We start from the raw sequence: 18,551 nt of genomic DNA on the forward strand, positions 1-18,551 counted from the left end.
AGCCAGATCACAAGACCAATGTCCAACAGTTTATCCCACGGTTGCCCAAAAATAGAGTACCTAACCAAGGGACTTCCAAACAGCTTCCCATATATTCAATGGCCACAAACTGTGTACGCACATCCAGTGTACGCACTGGAGTAGATTGCAGATGCTCCTGGCAGTACATTGAATGGTGCCACAATCTTGTGACCAATGTAGTAAAATGGTGCTCCTATGAGATATTTTGCAGCCTTGCACCCCTTTTTGATGAGAACAAAGATAATTCCCGGTACGCATGATGGTGCAATATATCATGAAAAGAAACCCTATTAGGTTGGAAGAAGAAATGCTCCTGCCCAAAGAAATCTGAGTGGCAAGACCTGAATGGTAGTATCTGTTGACTCTGCAAACCACAGCTGTTCTATTAAGAAATGGAGAATCTTCCTTTGACAAAGAGGTAGTTTCAGACAATGTGAATTTCTGTAATGGGAAATGGGAAAAGAACCTGAATAGATTAATAACTCAGGTGTGGAATTATAGTAGTCACTTTCACCAATGCAACATATTATGATAATTAGTCCTGTGCAGATGTTTTTGAGAAATTGATTTTCAAAACTTGGCAGTGTATAAATAGAACACAATGCAAGATCAAACCATATTGACATCTACTGCTTTAGAGCAGCATTTTCCAACTGGTGGGTCAGAAAACAACATCAGGCAGATGGGGTATTTCGGATGGAATTCGGATGGAAATACCCCTTTCTCTTGTAAGTGTCAAGAGAAAGGAACACATATAACTATGGTTCCACTTCAAGGTCTTAAAGTTGGAAAAGACTACAACTTCAGGTCAAACCTAGCTCCTCAGGAACCGGACAATTAAAAGCCAGTTTATGGTTACACTTGTCCCACAAGCTTCTGGTTACCTGAAGTAAGCATCCCATATGCAATCTCAAATCAAGTGATAAAGCCTCTTAATAGTCACTGATTCTTTCTAGCTCATCTCCTGATTGTTCTATTTGTTTTTCATAGACTAAGCAAGGCTTATTTCTATAGGCGTCTACTTCTAGACCAAGCTCTAGTCAAGGTAGCATAACATTCCATTAAATGCAAATATGCACTATTCTTGTATGACACAACTAGATAGAGTCCCATCAGTCCATGCAGGGAGCATTCAGCATATACCCAACAGTAAACAATTATTCAGCCACCTTTGTCCCAAATGGGTTAGCTGTAATTATCATAAAAGCTCCTGCTTAAATCTGAAATAAAGCCCCTGCTGGTGTTGAACCATAAAAATATTGTATGCATTAGAAATTCCAATGCACAGTTGTGGTGTGTGGCCCTGTTGTTACCAGGTACAGCTGCAAAGCTAACAATGACAACAACTTCTACAAGACTATCTTCAAATAAACTAAAGCACTTCCATGTTGTGCATTACCTAGAAAAATGCCCAGGCCATTTGAAATTTGAGCAAAAAGTCCAGTGTGATAAACTTCAGGAAAACTATGAAACAATAACCCATGTGTCAAGTTTCTATGCAAATCAAATGAGAAAAGATATATTTTTTATTACCTGATTAATGCCTCAGGTATGGAATTACAGTACTCATCTGCACAAGGCAGCCCATTTAATTAGAAATGTTCTGCTATTGCAGTAAAAAGTGTAAAATACCCTAGGTTATAACACAGCACCATTTTATAATTCACACAGACACACACATACACACTGACATTCTCCCCATCTAGGAAAACATGTCCACGTCACATTGTTGGACGTGCAGCAGTTCTTTTATTCCTCTGAGAATACTCTGGTTAACAACCGCACTTCCCATAGCAGGGATTCTTTCCATCCAGGGGTGGGGGGGAATACATCTAAATTAACCTAAGTGAGTATGGAAACACCAGATTGTTTAAAAAGCCTCAGAGAAGTTCTCAGAATGCAGAATGTGGAGAACTGCATGTTGCAAATAACACAGTGAGTTGTCACATCTCTTGATTAAACAGGAAGTCTACGGCTGCTCCTTTTCCTGCACTATCAAGTTGATGACACGGCCCTTAAAGTGATCGGGGAAATGGCTTGAGACATAACGCGGGCAAAGAAATGAAAGCAATGGTGGTATAGTTAAGAGCCAGCACCTCTTTGTCTAGGGTATTTATATTTCTGAAGGTATAAAAGCATTATAAAAAATACAAAAGCGGAAACAGTCTTGTCATCATAAACAAGGCTGACAATTTTCAGGGTTTGTGGCAGTTCAAGGTGCTTCCCCTACACCACTTCTGTGATCAAAGTGACCTTCATGGAGCTTCTAGATATATGCAGAGATGCCTGAGGAAGCCAAAAGTCAATGGCTACATTTAGAGATGGAGAACTGGGGCATTTTTCAGCCACAACTCAGTTCCAGCACCTCTCAGGTTACCATTATAAGAGAATGAGGGAGGTGTTCATGATGAGTTCTGGCACCTCTTCTTCTAGAAAAATAGCACAGTGGAGAACTGACACTAGTCAGTGTTTCAAAGTAACCATCTACTTGCATCTAAATTGGTGGAGAAATGATTAGCATAGAATCAGAGACATGATCTGCAGATACAGCAGGCCAGTGACCACTTGCAAGAAGAGATGATGAAGAATGGAAGACCTACTACGGAATAAACAGAGAATGGCAGGCAAATGTACTTGCATAGGCTGTTCAGCAAACAATGGGTTCAGCCTACCGCTGGGTCACAGGGGATAAAGAAGGCCAAGTTCTGCCAAAGATTTGTGTCTGAATGATGCCATAGTGGGAATAAAGCAACAACAGCTCCATCCTGCATAGATTCCAAATAAGATAAATCACACATCACTGTCATGCAACATCCTGCAAACTCTTAGCTGCAGAAGAAATCACCCGCAAAAGATTTCCGATTGGGAAAGTTAGCAGTAATGACTGCCTGGGAGACATGTCCTGATGGATAGTACACCCATCACCATTCAAGAAAAAAAGAAGGCAGGCTGAAGCATCAAATGAGAACTGCGGCACCCAAAGTGAAGACCGCAAGCTGAAGTCCACACAGAGCTCTGCCAGGGAATTTCTAAGCCACATATCCAGTTTGGAAAGCTACCAAGATGGCTATACCACCAGCTTAGAGAAGCATGGCTGCAATCTACTTGACATAATGCACATCAAGTACAACTTTGAGGTTCTGGGATGCCACCCTCAGCTTTGCAGAATTTGGGCTCCCCTGAGATAACCCAGCCACAGGCCACAGTCATGCTAAAGAATGCCACATTCTTTAAATGCCAATGACACCAGGTATTCCACCTACCTGGCTGGACCCCATGAAGTGCACCCTGCCCTGGAGGAACAGAAACAAAGTTACATTATACCATAATAACCAAAGTCCTTTAACCAGAATAATCTTAAGGACTGAGCTGAAAGGGCTGGACAGAAAAGTTCCAACACACACACAGAGTTGCATACACTCACAACTACAACAAACTCAAAAACATGATTACCTAGTTGTTAACTAGATAAATCTAGAAGTTGATTTTTCCCCCTTCTCCCTTTCTAGACTCTGCTACAATCTGGATGAACTATTGCTTTTTTATATGTCAGGTTTCCCATACAAGGTATGCATGAAAAGGTAAACAATAGCTTTTTCATACTACCAGACATTTAAACAACAGGATATTGCTAACACTGAAAAGTCAGTGAACCCATTTTCAGTTACAAAAATGAATGTTCCCATGTCCATTTCAAGGTACTTAATATTGGTCCTGATATATAGAAAATAGAATGCTCTAGGATTTAAGAACTCAGAACCACCACCTGTTCCACTCCTCTTTCACACAAGTTTTGAGACCCAAGAGTAGCCAGTCACAGGGGAGTTTAAGAAATAACTTCAGTTCCTAACACTTCTGGGATCAAGGACTGCTTCTTGCTCGGCAGAACTAAAAAAACCAAAACAATAATTCAGGAAATCAAATCCCTCATTACTTAGTCAATACCTCTGAAAAGCCAGCAAACATACACAGGCAGAAGCAGGAAGAGAAGTTCCTGTAGATTACAGGAAAGTAAGCATGCTCCATTTGAGGCAAAAGGATGTACATCGCCAAAGGACAGCCCTAGGCCAGATCCTAGAGCAATGATGCTGAACCTGGGTCCTTCAGATGTTGTTGGGACTACAACTCCAATCATCCCTGACCATTGGCCATGCTGGCCAGGACTGATGGGTGATGTAGACCAACAACATTTAGAGGGCCACAGGTTCCCTATCCTTTACCTAGAGTATCCCAAAGTCCCACTACAACACATAGACGCATGCTCAACGGCAGTCTCCCAGTTTTAAAAATGCTGCTGCAAGAACACAGAAAGAAAGCCTTAAGAGGTTTTCCCCAAATCAATCACTGGAGTACAGCATGATAATTGCTCATCAGACACTGAAATAATTGAATTAAAAAGTACTAACAATAATTCAGCCTAAAGCAGAATCAAACAAAGAAAGGAAACCAAAAGATTTACTAATCAATGCTACCCATCACAAGTTATTCCAGCAACTTTCATACTTCTAGACTCCGGAAAACCCCAGAATTGTCAAGGCATATCAAGGGCCCCAAGGCCACAGTAATAAAAGATAGGCGTCCCAAAGGTTAAATTCAGAATAGCCTATGGCATGTAATCTGGATGATCACTTGGGATAAGGACATGGCATTTCCATTGTCTTTGAAACCAAAGTTACAACACTGCCTAGTATCAGAAATGACCACATTTCCCCAAAGTTCAGGTTGCGTCTCTGCCTCAGACAACCATCCCTAGTTCAACAAGGAAGTTGCATATCTACCTAGACTAGCCTAATATTTATCTACAGCTACAACTCCCATCATTTGTGACCACAGGCATTGTTGGCTGTGGTGGGAGTCCAACAACATCTGAAAGGGCACAAGTTGGAGGATTAAAAACAGCCTCCTGCTTCCATTGTGCAAGCTATCAATCAGTAGCAGCAGTGGTTCAGGTTGTCACCTGGAGATAGAAGAAACAAAATCAGCCTTGAAATGCCTTCAAGACGTTGATAGCTGCCAACAGATACAGCATCTAGTCAAACTATTTCTTTGCAGTCATTTTGTTTAGTTGTGCTTTTTAATTTTTTTTTGGCAAAAGGTGGACAAATTAACTTTTCCTAATTAGGACAAGAACTCTGAACAGGGAATTTCAGTAAATGGAGGCTATTAGCAGTATATACAATCCCACACAACCCTTGCCAATGTGCCTCTATTGTAATAAAGAGCCTACACATTTATGTGTATTTAAAGCTTTTACTTTCTGAGATGATTCTCTAAATATTGAGTATACTAGTGGTGCTAGAAATGCATCTATGCAATCCACATTTTAAAGATATATAGCTATTAGTTAAATTCCAGCTTGCTCTTCACTCACACTGCAACTCCACCCACAAGCCTAATTGGCACTGAAAATTCACAGAACCATGTTGAGAGCTAAGGGAGCCCACAGTGAAGAGATTTTCCCCATCATTCAGTATGTCAGAAGCCAACACAGTGCTAACGCTCTGGGTGATAGATGTTAGAGGAATCTAAGGCATGTGGTTGCCAGTTAAAAAAATATTAAGTGAAATGAATCTTCAGTAATACATAGTCCTACTGGGGAAAGCACACATCTATACGAACAAAGAAATAACTAATGTTATCAATAGTGGAAAAGGATATGTCAGTTGTTAGGGAATTCTTTATTTATCAAAATAAATGAATGTGCAATACTACCAGAGTTGGGCATGATGTTAGTGAAGCTCATTCAATTGGCTGAAATCCTGGAATGTCAGCAATAGAGCTATTATTATACATTTGAATACAATGCGTATCAGAAAATATCTTGTTTGAACTCATCTAGTCACTTAACACTGGGGATCTTTGTTTGATTAAATTGTTTAATGTCAATTCACCATGCCAGGGAATAGAAAGATATCCTCAATGTATCTGCAATGGGAGGAGAGAACTATCCCATCCTGAGGACTTCTCAGGTCACACACTGAAAATCAAAACTAAATTCAAAAACTGTTAAGATGTGTTTTGTCTCAGAGGAAATAACCATTCCTTGAACTATCCTGAGCAGCCAGAATGTCTGGAGGAGAGAAACTCCAGAGAATTCAGTAATTTTAGAGCCCAAAACAAACATTGCTACCAAGAAGGGAGGAGATGAACTCCACGCAGATGTTAGTAAAATGTAAGTAAAAGCGTAAGTAAAAGCTAAGCACAGCTCCTACTTCTTCCAGATCATTTGCCATTTCAATTTCTTCCCTTTTCTAACAATCAATTGCTTGCTATAAATTAACCAGTCTTCACTTCTAAATTGCACTGGTTGGCAGTAGCTATCAATGTGCATAAGGAATAATGGTCTGTATAGCCAAGAGGATGTACTGTTGCAATACCTGGAATAATGGTCTATAGCAAAAGCTGGTGATAAATAAACTCCCAGCATTTATTCCTGCCTCCAGTTTCTGTACAGCGCTGCCAGCAATCTGCCAGCAATCATTTACACAGCAAATTTCCTCTTTGCAGGAAACCAACTTTGCTAAAATCAGTAACTGAACTGCAGACAATGTAAGTGAAGCAGCCATACAGGACAACTCAGGAATGTCAGTGAAATGTAAGGAAAAAAGAAAAAAGAAAAATACGGAAGGCAAATGGGTCACATATCAGCAATTAGTAAAAGAAGATCAAGGCCAATTAAGGTTAAGATCTTGTGAAGAACTTGGCCAATATTGTAATACATGGCTACAATGTTATCAAATTGATCACCTATTCAGGCAGGATAAGATTATCAGATTTGGCAAAGAAGAATCAAAACTACAAACAGAGTTATTAAAAAATCCTAAAAAGATATTATCTAAAATGTATAATCTATTATTAAAAGATGAAGAGGTGAAGGAAGTTATGATTAAGTGGGCCACAGATATAGGCCACATGATTTGTTTAGATAAATGGGAGAAATTATGGAAATATGATATCAAATTCACAGCCTGTGTCACAATCAGAGAAAATAAAATGAAAATGATATATCAATGGTATTTAACCGTGGTCAAATTGGCGAAAATTTATAAATCAAAATCTAATTTGTGCTGGAGATATAAAACAGAGACAGGAACCATGTATCATATGTGGTGGGAGTGTGTGTATATTAAAAAATTTGGAGTGACATTCAAGAGGAACTTAAAAAAATGCTTAAAATATCATGTAAAAAACCCCAGAGGCGTTCCTCTTGGGAATTATATCGACTGACATTCCTGCCACTAGGAAAAAAGTTTTCTTATATGCAACCGCTGCGGCCAGAATGATTATAGCAAAAAATTGGAAGGGAGAAAAAACTCCCTCAATAAGAGAATGGCAAATAAGATTTTGTGAATATATAGATTCAGCAAGACTTACAGCAGTGGTAAGAGGCCAATCAGACCAAAAACTGATAGAGGAGTGGACTTGCGTGAAGGAATACATCAAAAAACATTGTTCTGGTATTAATATATCAATATGCAATGAATGAAACTTATAGAGTAAAAAATTAAGAAGAAATGGGTATAAGATGAGATAGTCAAAAATAATAGTGATAACACAGCGAAAAGAAGAAAAAAAATAAAGGAAGCCACACATAGGTGGAGGGAAGTCAAGATTTATGTTTGTATGTTTTGTTTGTTTGTTTTCTTTTTTGTAATCTAAATTGAGAGGTGTGTGTATCTATGTATAATAAGTTTGTTTAGCATTCTGTTTTGTGTTCGTAAGTATTGCATTTATCAATAAGTTTTTTTAAAAAATAATTAAGATTTAACTCTTTCCTTGCAGCTGTGGCACAATTCCACACTCCAAAATGCTCCACAGGAGAAGTGGGGAACCTGTGGCATTCCAGGTGATACTGGACTACATTTCTCATATTCCATTACCATTGGCAATTCTGGTTGGGGCTGGAGTCCAGCAACATAGGGAAGTTCACAGGTTGCCCACTGATGCCCTGGACTCAAGTGTGACTTGGCAGTCACCTAAAGTTGACTGATTTGTTCAGACAGTTGAGGGATTTGCCATGGCTCAGGAAAATTAGAGGCACACATGCAGAGTCGCTTCTAGCCTGCAAACAAGTTAAAACAGTTTTTCTTCGGGAGAATGAGTTTTCAGGTTTGCACATACTATTTTTCTCCCACCTTCTTCTCTCCAAAGAACTCAAGGTGAGGTACAGCAGGTGTTCGTGGTCCTCCCTTCCTGCTATTTATTCTCATAACAACTCAATGTGGTAGGCCAGGATGAGGGATAATGGGTTCTATCTGATTATGTCATACTGACAGTGGACACACTGCAATCAATGGAATTAAATTATTCTGAGTATGACTCAGTCGGATACAAGCCAATGAATGACCCAAGGTCATCTAGTAGACTTCATGGCAGACCATGGATTTGAACTCTTCCAAGTCCAGTATGCTATAGTCACTATTTATCAGAATGTATTCTCAAAGCTTATGTGATACTTTTCATTAGCAAAAATATTGATGCAGTTCACAATACACAAAATCCATTAAAATCAAGTAAAACAAACAATTAAAATCAAGTGAAAACATTATTGCAATAACCACAGTAACTGGAACAACAAACTGGTGATTGTCAGGAAATGCCAGGGGAAAGAGACAGGTCTTCAACAGTTGGTGGAAACATCCCAGTTTTGGAACCCATCCACCCTGGAATGCATCCCACTGAGCAGATGCTACAATAGAAAAGGCCCTTCTCCAGACCCCAACCAACCAAACCTCAGTAACTCATGGTACTATCAGCCAATGCAACATCTGACTGAGGAGTTCATAACGTAGTTTGTAAGTCTGGGGTCAGATTGCTGCTTCAAGTGACTATCAAATAACTCTAATGGGCCCATGGTTCTCAAAGTTCTCTTCCTCTGTACAATTGCTATTTTCACAACGACGATGACCACTATGTGAATCAAGCTATTTGGCTGGTCCAGACTACCCATGGGCAGAACTGCACCTACGAGTCAAAGAATCTTCCAGGACAGCATGGACAGTTGTGCCATGACCTGCAAGGGGAACAGGCAAAAAGAGCTTCTTCCCTGCTTGCTTCCTCCAGCAGGAGCCTCTGCTGGATCTTGGCTCCTTCTACGAACAGAAGGAATCCTATCATTCACTAAAAGACAACTTGGGATCCAACCTATTGTTGGGCCACTGCTGAGCTGGTTTATTTTATTTTATTTTTTATTTTATTTTTTACTTTTTTATTAGATTTATATACTGCCCTTCATCATAAGATCTCAGGGCAGTTCACAGAATAAAATACAGGATAAAAACATGAACATAAATAAAACAAAACAGCAAAACAATAAAATAGACCCTATATCCCAAGTCATTATGCCGTATCAAAATGCTTTCTGAAGTAGAAGACAAAGAAATGAAAAGAACCCATTACCTGCCACTTCCACAATCTGGTGTCTAGCAATGTCGTAGTATGGGTCATCCCATCGTAAGTGAGTGACAGGGTCAGGGGAGCCCTTGAAGTCATCTACATTTAAAAATAAAGGGGATGGGGTGAGAGGAAAATGCAGAGAACATAAAAACCAGCCCAGCTATACGAAGATACAAAAACACAGAGAAGGGATCAGGTATATCACAGAACCAGAAGGAACTGTGATGAATAGCATTAGTTTTGTGCAATTGTTCATTTTATGTTCAATACAAAACATTGCATGCATTCAGACCAATTGTGCTAGCTTATTTGTCAATATTTGCCTCAAATGTATAAACACACTATAAGTGGAAAGTAATCCATGATCTAAAATTCTCCACTACAGAATTCCACATTCATCCACTAGAATAAACTATTTACACTGCACAGAGAGACAGATACTTCTCTGGCATATAAGGTCTGTAGCATTCCAAGCTCTCACCACCCCATTTAGATAAGATCTACATCCCAGTTTAGATACAGGGGCTAACTAGTACTTCTGCAGCATCTTAAAGAGGAAAGAGACGCAGACAGGCAAAGACCTCAGAGAGTGCTCCACTAGACTACCCTTGCCCCCACAGGGCTATACTGTATACAACTATCATGCAAGAATGTAACACAAAAAGAACCTGCTGAACCCTGAATCTTGTTATTTTTCCACTTATTTATTATGTTATTAGTTATTTTGATATCATTTGGATGCTGCCTATCCTGAAAGTCTGGATATAAATAAATCTAATAAATAAAAAGCTATTAAAGGTATATTTTAAGATTAGTGCTGCAGCATATAGATGCCTTTCTAGTCACTTCATTGCTAGTAAAAGTACTCACCTGACTTAGGAAAAACAGGCACTTCATCTGGTGGCCAGTTCTTATCATCCAGAGAGGCCAATTTGAGCTGATTAAGGGATTCATTGGTATCCTCCAAACTCAGGTCTTCCTGTAGATCTGGGTATTGCTCCATGTTTTCCAAGCTTTAACTGCTCTCCTAAAAACCCCAGAAGGAAGAGCACAGGGTCAAGCAAGCAAATACATAGCAATCTTCAATATCATCTCCCAAAGCTGCTCCTTTATATATTGCCACAGATGTCTTGTCCAGAAGAACCTTTCCTCATATCAAAGGTGAGAGGGGGCTGGCTAGGGGAACACCACTGGCTGTACTCCATCCATTTCCCTCTCCTGTGCAAATACGGCCTGGTTGCTTTCTGTTTGTAGCATACAAGCCAAAATGGCAGGGAAATGCAACAGATTACACCAACCCCCTGCCTGACGCATTGATTCTAAAGGCTCCCATTTCCTGCGCTCCATTGGCAGAGTTGGCAAATAGCCAAACAGCTTGCACAGCAAGGTGTTGCACTGGAAGGGTGCCCAAATACTCCTTGCCCCGCTGGCCTATCAAACCAATAACAGAGACACACATGAGGATTCTTCACAGTGTTACAAGCAGAACTGTGAGGGGGCAGATTCAACAATAGACAGGTTGTCCTTGAGTGACGCATGTTGAAAAAGCAGCCAAAGAGTTCTGGGGTTTGAGAAGAACTCAGTCCCTAGTACTTTTGGACCTTCTCCATGAAGAAATGTCATTATTAGCTTGAGAAAGACAACAGTTTTAGAATTTTGGATGTTCACTAAACATTAATGGACTCCTGATTAGAGTCACCACCAAAGGAGGTACACCACTGGTCAATAAATAACCGCATATATGAGATCAATAAATAACCGCATATATGAGATCACTAGAAAGGTTAATCATTGTTCTCAAGAGGTAGGACATGAACACAGTTCTATCATGAAACAAGAAGAAACAGAAAGCGCCTCTGAAAACAACCGGTCTAAAACATCAGCCCTCAAACAGAAGTTAAGTTACTGTGACCAAAGCTAATATCAGAGATCAATATTAGCATTTCAATAAATATATGGTCAGAGAAGGTCAAATGAATGTCACTCATGCTTCATTAAAGGAATCTCTGGACATTTCTCAAAAAATTCACCAGTGTTTGTCCAAATTCTGAGTGTTGAAGGGAGCTGCGATTTGCACAAGACCTCTTCCCTTCTCCTTCAATGCTTACACAATTATTTCATTGTCCTTATTTTCCAGATGGCTGTAAGCTTATTGCGCAGCAAGTCAAATCGCATTCCTGTAACCAGACAAAACACGACATATATGGGCAGATGATCTTCAAGGCAGATCAGGAAGTATTCAGGGCACAGCAGATCAGCAAAGTCAGCCTCAGCTATTCTTTGCTAGTCTCTCCAGGCTGGAGGAGATGCTTGACCTCAGTGGGGGTAAAGAGCAATACACTTTGCTCCTCTGAGCTATTAGCTAATGCTGTAACCATGCTTAAATTGCAGTCAACCATCTGCCCTTAGCAATATACCCAGTTTCTATGGAAACTCTAACCAGCATTTGCCGTGACTCATTCGTTTTGAAACAACTCTAGTTCCAGCAACTTTCACAGTTATCTGAAATTGTCCAAAAAAACCCTACCCTGGCAGCAGGACGCAGACAGCCCCAAGCTTTCTTCTACCAAGGGATTCTGAATATTCTCAACTCGTGGTGCGCAACTGGATCACTGCAGTGTTGGGGGGGCTACAGTTTTGCCAGATCTGCACTAACAAAGCACTTAAGAATAGGTTATGAGCTCTATGAGGCAGATATGCTACTGATATTCATTTTGGAAGGAGAATTTATTATTTTTACATCCCATGTACAGAAAGAAGACTCTTGCTGAACATGGAAAACTGGTTGTTGAATGTAGACATTGCCAAACTAGTGGATGGGAAAGAATTTGGGAGTACTGGGTATTTGGGATTCTGCTGGACAAAACCCATGTGGTATTTGTTTATATAGCTTTATGGACGAATTTACATATACATTTTCCTCACTTGATGACTTAGAACTGGGATCACCAATGTGGTTCCTGGGTGTGCACATACACCTACAGAAGTCTTCCCTGGAGCACCTTGCCCTGCTAAGTTAAGCTTTAAAAAAGGACTCCAATTGTAGCTAACACAACATGTGGTGTGCATGTGGATGAGGTGTGTGGCACTCTCAACAGTTTATCCAATTTATGTGTACACACAGGTCCAAAAAAAGTTTGGTATCACTCTACTGAGAAGCTTACTGAAATGACCACCACAGACCAAACACTATAGACAAATTTCATACCACCTAAAAAACTTGAGTGTTCAGTGGAGACTGATCCTACTTCTAGCAGAGAGTTAAGCATATCTTAATTCTTCCTATCATATCATGAAATAACTCCTCTTACTCTGGATCTTTCAGCTAGGTCTGTTCTCCATTTGGAGGCAGACGCAGTGAAAATATTTTTTGAAATCTCATTTTCCCTAGTGTCAGGTAGTGTTGTAGCTAAATATGCCTATTCATTTAAAAATCTGATCCAGATCTAAATGCTTTTACACAAAAGTCAGCAAAATGAAAGAGTTGCGCAAGACTCCACCAACTCACAGTATTCAGCGTTCAGACTCAACCATAATCTAGACTCCTTTAACATTCCATGCTCTAGGAATGGTGAACCTGTGACCCTTCGGATGTAGGATTACAGTTCCTATCATAGAATCATAGAATCATAGAGTTGGAAGAGACCACAAGGGCCATCAAGTCCAACCCCCTGCCAAGCAGGAAACATCATCAGAGCACTCCTGACATATGGTTGTCAAGCCTCTGCTTAAAGGCCTCCAAAGAAGGAGACTCCACCACACTCCTTGGCAGCAAATTCCACTGTCGAACGGCTTTTACTGTCAGGAAGTTCTTCCTAATGTTTAGGTGGAATCTTCTTTCTTGTAGTTTGGATCCATTGCTCCGTGTCCGCTTCTCTGGAGCAGCAGAAAACAACCTTTCTCCCTCCTCTATGTGACATCCTTTTATATATTTGAACATGGCTATCATATCACCCCTTAACCTCCTCTTCTCCGGGCTAAACATGCCCAGCTCCCTTAGCCGTTCCTCATAAGGCATCGTTTCCAGGCGATGATCCCTGATCATTGGCAATGCTGGCTGGATAAGATGAAGATTAGAGTCCAACAACGTCTGAAAGGTCACAGGCTCACCATTCCTGAGGCATGAGATGTTAAAGGACTTTAGATTATGGTTGAATCTGACTGCTGAATATTGTGTTGAAAATTCCACAGCCTAGCCATATAGACTTTGTGTTTCTACTTCATTTTTGCCCCATGTGACAAACATCACTGAGATCTGAACAACTTTAATGGGTTATTCAACCATGGGTTTACATTCAGGAATGTAAGATTGCCTGAGGAGTCTTTGACTTGCACATTCTCCTCCCCTTGACCATTACTGATTCCTGAAAATCAGTAACTGATTACAGAAAATCAGGACTGAAACTTAGCTGGCTTGCTTTTTCATCCAAACTGGAAAACCATTATTTCCATTTGCCTGAAAATGATACTGCGTTCTCATAACACCAAATTATGGTTGGTGTTACATTTGAAGCACCCTAAGCTTCATATACCATGGCCATTCATTTGTTGTATTATTTAGCAGTAGGCTTTTCTAATCTATGCTTCACTGAAATAGTTATCAAGAGTGGATACCAGGGGGTGGGGAAAGAGAATGTGGTATTTCTAATTAGCTGCCGGTCCTTTCTGGATTCTATCCAGCAGAGCCAATCCCTTAGTTGACACTTATTCAAGGTCAAAGCAGAGCTCAGTTCTAGAAAACAATAATGATCTAAAACATCTTGACAAGCTGCTTTCCAGAGTTGGTTTTCAACCAATTCCATACAGCACAGTACAGGAAAACTCTCAATAGGCATAGTAGTATTTTTAAAAATATACTTAAACTATCCACTCTTGCCTTAATTGGTTCTTTATGAGGACGAGCTGCTGATATTCCTGTTTGTAAAGAGTATAGCTTGGGGGGGGGGGGACATTCTGCGCAATTTCCAAAACTTTAATGGAGTTGAATCAAAGCCACATATTTCAATGCTACAAAGAGGATTTGAATAATTGGTTTGTTACCAAATATTTTTATGGCAGGTTCAATCAGTTTCCCTCCCTTATTGTAAGAACTTCATCACTGCTGCTATGGTTTTTTGTGCTTTGGCTTTCACTGCCTCCATATGGCACTTCCAAAAGAGGGTTTCACTAAAGAGTAGGCCCAGGTATGGTATCTAAATGAGCAAGTGTGTTCTGTAGCTTTCTGATCTAAGCACCATTTATACCTAGGACCAGGGCATTTTTTAAAGTCAGAACTCACCAGAACTTGGTCCCACACCTTTCAGGTGGGCTTCATTGTCATTATAAGAACAAGGGAGCTGTTCATAGTGAGTTCTGGCACCTCTTTTTCTAAATAGCACTGCCTAGGACTGTGTTTGCCAAAAAGGATAATCTTGGTCTTAGAGTATTTTATGGATAGGCTTCCCAATTTATTGTATGTGCTGAACACCTCCAGGAGCTTTTTGAGACCCAATCAGGAATGAGAGAGGAGCACTAAATCATCTGCATACATCAAGATTGAGATTGTTCCTAATTACTGGAGAGGGGTGTTTGCATTGGCTCAATATGGCACCAAATCATTCATATAAATGTTAAAAGGAGTGGGAGCCATAATGCAACCTTGCTTCACTCCTTGCAACATTCTAAAAGCATCAGTCACACCACCATTTAAACCTACTCTGACCCTCATTTATGTGTTGCTATACAGCAAATCTCCACAGGGAAACTATTCCATAGATGCAGTGTTATAACAACTTGTTCCATACTTCCATAAACCAAATTTCCTTAAATGATAACTGGAAAAGGGATTTCTCTGAAGACATTAACTGCAAGAGAGGTTTTCAACTAGTCATAGTTTTAACAGCTGGTGAGTTAAGATTCCTGCTTTTAGGTCTTGGGAACATCACACCCTACTTCTTTCATATTATCAACAACCCTGCTGACTCAATATAGACGTGTCCACTACAGCTGTTTGGGCCTCCAGTGCTGCATTGATTGTGAAATCCACTTAATTTTATCCATATTTCAGTACGGTAAATAAAGGCAGCCATTATGTTTACCTAGCCAACACTGTTTTCAACCTCAAGGGGAGGGAGCAGAAGAGTTAAGCCAAGGTAGTCCCTCCCTCAGATCCCCCCTCCCCTCAGAAGCTACCAGCTTAAATCAAATAGGATACACTCACTGAACAACGCAATCTGCTGAACACCCAGAACTGAGTTAGGTGACAGAACTAAAAAGACACCACACCTTTCCGGTCAGATCATAAACCTGACTACTCAGCCAACCTTTTCCAGCTGCTGAGCTTACACTGAGACTCTGGAAATGTTACACAAATTCAAGCATGGGGTGGGGGAGAATTGTGCCACATGTTTAACGCACATGCCTACCCTGCTTCCAGGATAATTCTGTCTATTTGCTTTAGGGATTTTACTGCAAGCTCAAAGGACATGAAACCATAGATGCATAGAATAATCTCAAACATTTCATTTAAACCAAAGAACTTTAAATTTGACTGTTTTTTGTTCAGCAGGAACAGCTGAACATCAAAGACTTCCAAGCAGGCTATATAATCCCTCTAATTTCTTTCACTCATTATCTCAAAGCAAAAATTTGTCATGAAAGTGGGCATTCCTGTCATATTTCCTTCTTCAGAATGCTCTTCACAAGTCAGACATAATAATCCGATAAGTGGCTCCATCCATCCTAGTTCAATGCTCTGTTTATGGACATGCATGAACCAAAACACAATAAATAATGATTTCTCCTTAAACAAGTGCTATCACACCTCTGGTTTTACTGAGCCCCTACCACACCTCACACTTCCCACTCTTCTCCTTTACAGAACTATACAACTCCCCCTTTCTTTCCAGCTCAAATACGTAAACCACAAAGCCCTAGTGACAATCTTGTGATGGGCCACAAAGTCTTATGCAGTAGACTCAAGTATTTGTGGGGTTACATTTACCACAGAAGCATGATGTAAGAATCCTGATAAAAGCAGGATAAAGCAGTTTCTGTGAGGTGATTTATGCAAACTAGCAAAGCATACATTTAGAATTACCAGACTCAAACCCCCAAAGGGCTCCAGAAACTTTGAAAGTTTAAATTAAAATAGTTACATACCACCTCTTTAAAATATCAAAATGGAGTGCAACAAAATAATTCAGTGTAACAAAGCAATTCTATATACAATAGAAACAGTCCGATAAAAGAAACATAACACAAACACAGGAACCGGGAACCATTCAAGTCATTGTATCAGAGGCCAGGGAAGCCTCAAATAAGGTAGCTGTGTTTTTAACAGCAGATGAAAGCTCACCACAGCAGGTGCATCTCACAGGCTGGAGGCCAAAAAGGAGAAGGCCCTCTTCCAGCTTAACATAAGTCTCTGTGGGCCACAGAATAAGTGACAGGGCCTTCTCTGAAGACCTTAGCGAGCAGACACATCTATATGGGAGAAGGCAGTCTCTCAAATAACCGTTTTCCCCTTAAGTTTAGGAATATGTAGGTATAATGAAACCTTCAACTTCGCTCAGCGGCACAATTCCCTCAACACAGATATTATATGCTGCAGCTTCCAAACCAGCCTTAAGGCCAGTCCCACATGGACCAAACTGCCATAATGCAGTCTTGAGCTTACCAATGCATGGGTCACTGTAGCTTGGCTGCACTGGTCCAAGGATGGTCACAGCTAGTGCAAGAGTACAAGGTGGCAAAAGTAACTTTTAGCCACTGAGGTCACTTGTACCCCCAGAAATAAAGAATGATCAAGGAGCACCCCCATATGACATTCCAGTTCCAGTAGAGGGAGTAGAACCCTGGTCCAGAACAAGCAAACTCCCAAAATCCATGCACAGAGCTAGTCGCTTACAGGGCCTTGGTCTTAACAGGATTCACCCCCACTTCCTGTGCATACCACATACTCATCCAGGGCTTGCACAGTCACACTTGATTCAGATGTAAGAGAAATGGAGTACCATGCTTGGCAGGGGGTTGGATTCGATGGCCCTTGTGGTCTCTTCCAACTCTATGATTCTATGAGCATATGCTTAACTACATGGTACAAATGGGGTCCCTAGTGGAACCCAACAGCTTCATACAGATGGCAGTGGAGACATCACAATTCACTCCAGCACCCTTCTGCGTAACGGACAGGAGGCCAACACGCAGTCATCCGACACTACTCTGTGACAAGCCCCATTCAATAGAAATGGGGAGTTCTGGCACTATTTTTGTGGCGGGAAAGTCTTTATATGTTTGCTTTTAAGCAACCCACACCCCTTGACCTTACTACCCCAGCTTAACTCAGTTGCAAGTATTTCCCATATTGCAAGTATTCCCCCCCCCAAAAAAAAGTGTGCAATGTGCACAGGTGGCAATGGTTTGGGTGCTAAAATCAGTTCACTTTAAAGTAAACGAATGTTTCCCATCTCTCCCCACCCCCGCCGCCTTTAAGCACCTGCACGCATGCGCACACTCCTAAAAGCCTCCCCAGTGTAGGCACCTCCACCTCCAGCACCAAAAAAGATCTTCAGGAAAGGACCGAGGGCGAGGGCTCCTTAACAACAAAGGCATGGGGGGGCCTTGGGTTGCTGAGGGAGCGGGGGGGGGGCGGCTTCCAAAATCTGACATAGATCTGAACCTGGCAGCCCTGAGAACGACGACACCCACGGAGATGGTGGGAGGGTCGAGACAGAAGCCCAGCCCAGAAGCCTGGCAGCGGCCCCTGCTTGACAACAGACCTCCCTCCTTCCCACCGAAAGTCACGCTGAGGCTGGAGTCGACGCATGCGCCCTCCCTCAACTTCGTCCCCAGCCCCCCGCTCCCCCCCCCAATAAGCAGGAGAATAAACCCAGAAGCAGCCCCGCCCCTCGAAGCGGCGCCTGGGCCTCCACTCACTATTTATCTCATGAAGGTGTGCGCGGTGGGGGGAAGGGAAGAGATGCAGCCCCGACGACGCGCGCCCAGTACGGAGTTCCTGCGCTGCGCGCTCCCTGAGCGCTCCTCCGCTCGCCAGCAGCCGCCACTCCCGCCTGTCAAACCCCCCTTTCACAAACATCCGCCTCCGAACCGGAAAAAGGACGAGTCTCCGTGGCAACGCGCTCCCGCCTCCTCTG

At 41.4% G+C, this 18,551-nt stretch overlaps 1 protein-coding gene across 6 annotated transcripts in view; it reads right to left on the reverse strand.

Moving 5' to 3' along the window:
- The window catches only part of ARHGAP1 (Rho GTPase activating protein 1), a 30,265-nt gene extending 11,764 nt beyond the window's left edge, over positions 1-18,501 (reverse strand). For 2 of the 6 annotated variants that reach the window (XR_014514761.1, XM_083456013.1), the window contains exons 1-4: positions 18,334-18,493; positions 10,288-10,444; positions 9,421-9,513; positions 3,285-3,314 (exon numbers count right to left, since the gene is read on the reverse strand). Coding sequence is in view for 5 of the 6 variants with exons in the window: in XM_083456013.1 (XP_083312139.1) it covers positions 3,285-3,314; positions 9,421-9,513; positions 10,288-10,420 (256 nt within the window). In the remaining variant the exon portion in view is untranslated. Of the gene's footprint in view, positions 1-3,284; positions 3,315-9,420; positions 9,514-10,287; positions 10,445-11,525; positions 11,590-18,076; positions 18,253-18,333 lie in introns of those variants that run through there. The other 4 variants (XM_083456014.1, XM_083456015.1, XM_083456017.1 and 1 more) reach the window with 4 other exon arrangements.
- Positions 18,502-18,551: the final 50 nt, after the last annotated feature.

This window comes from Podarcis tiliguerta (assembly GCF_965153285.1).
Source record: "Podarcis tiliguerta genome assembly, chromosome: 1".
In the NCBI taxonomy this organism is placed as follows: domain Eukaryota; kingdom Metazoa; phylum Chordata; class Lepidosauria; order Squamata; family Lacertidae; genus Podarcis; species Podarcis tiliguerta.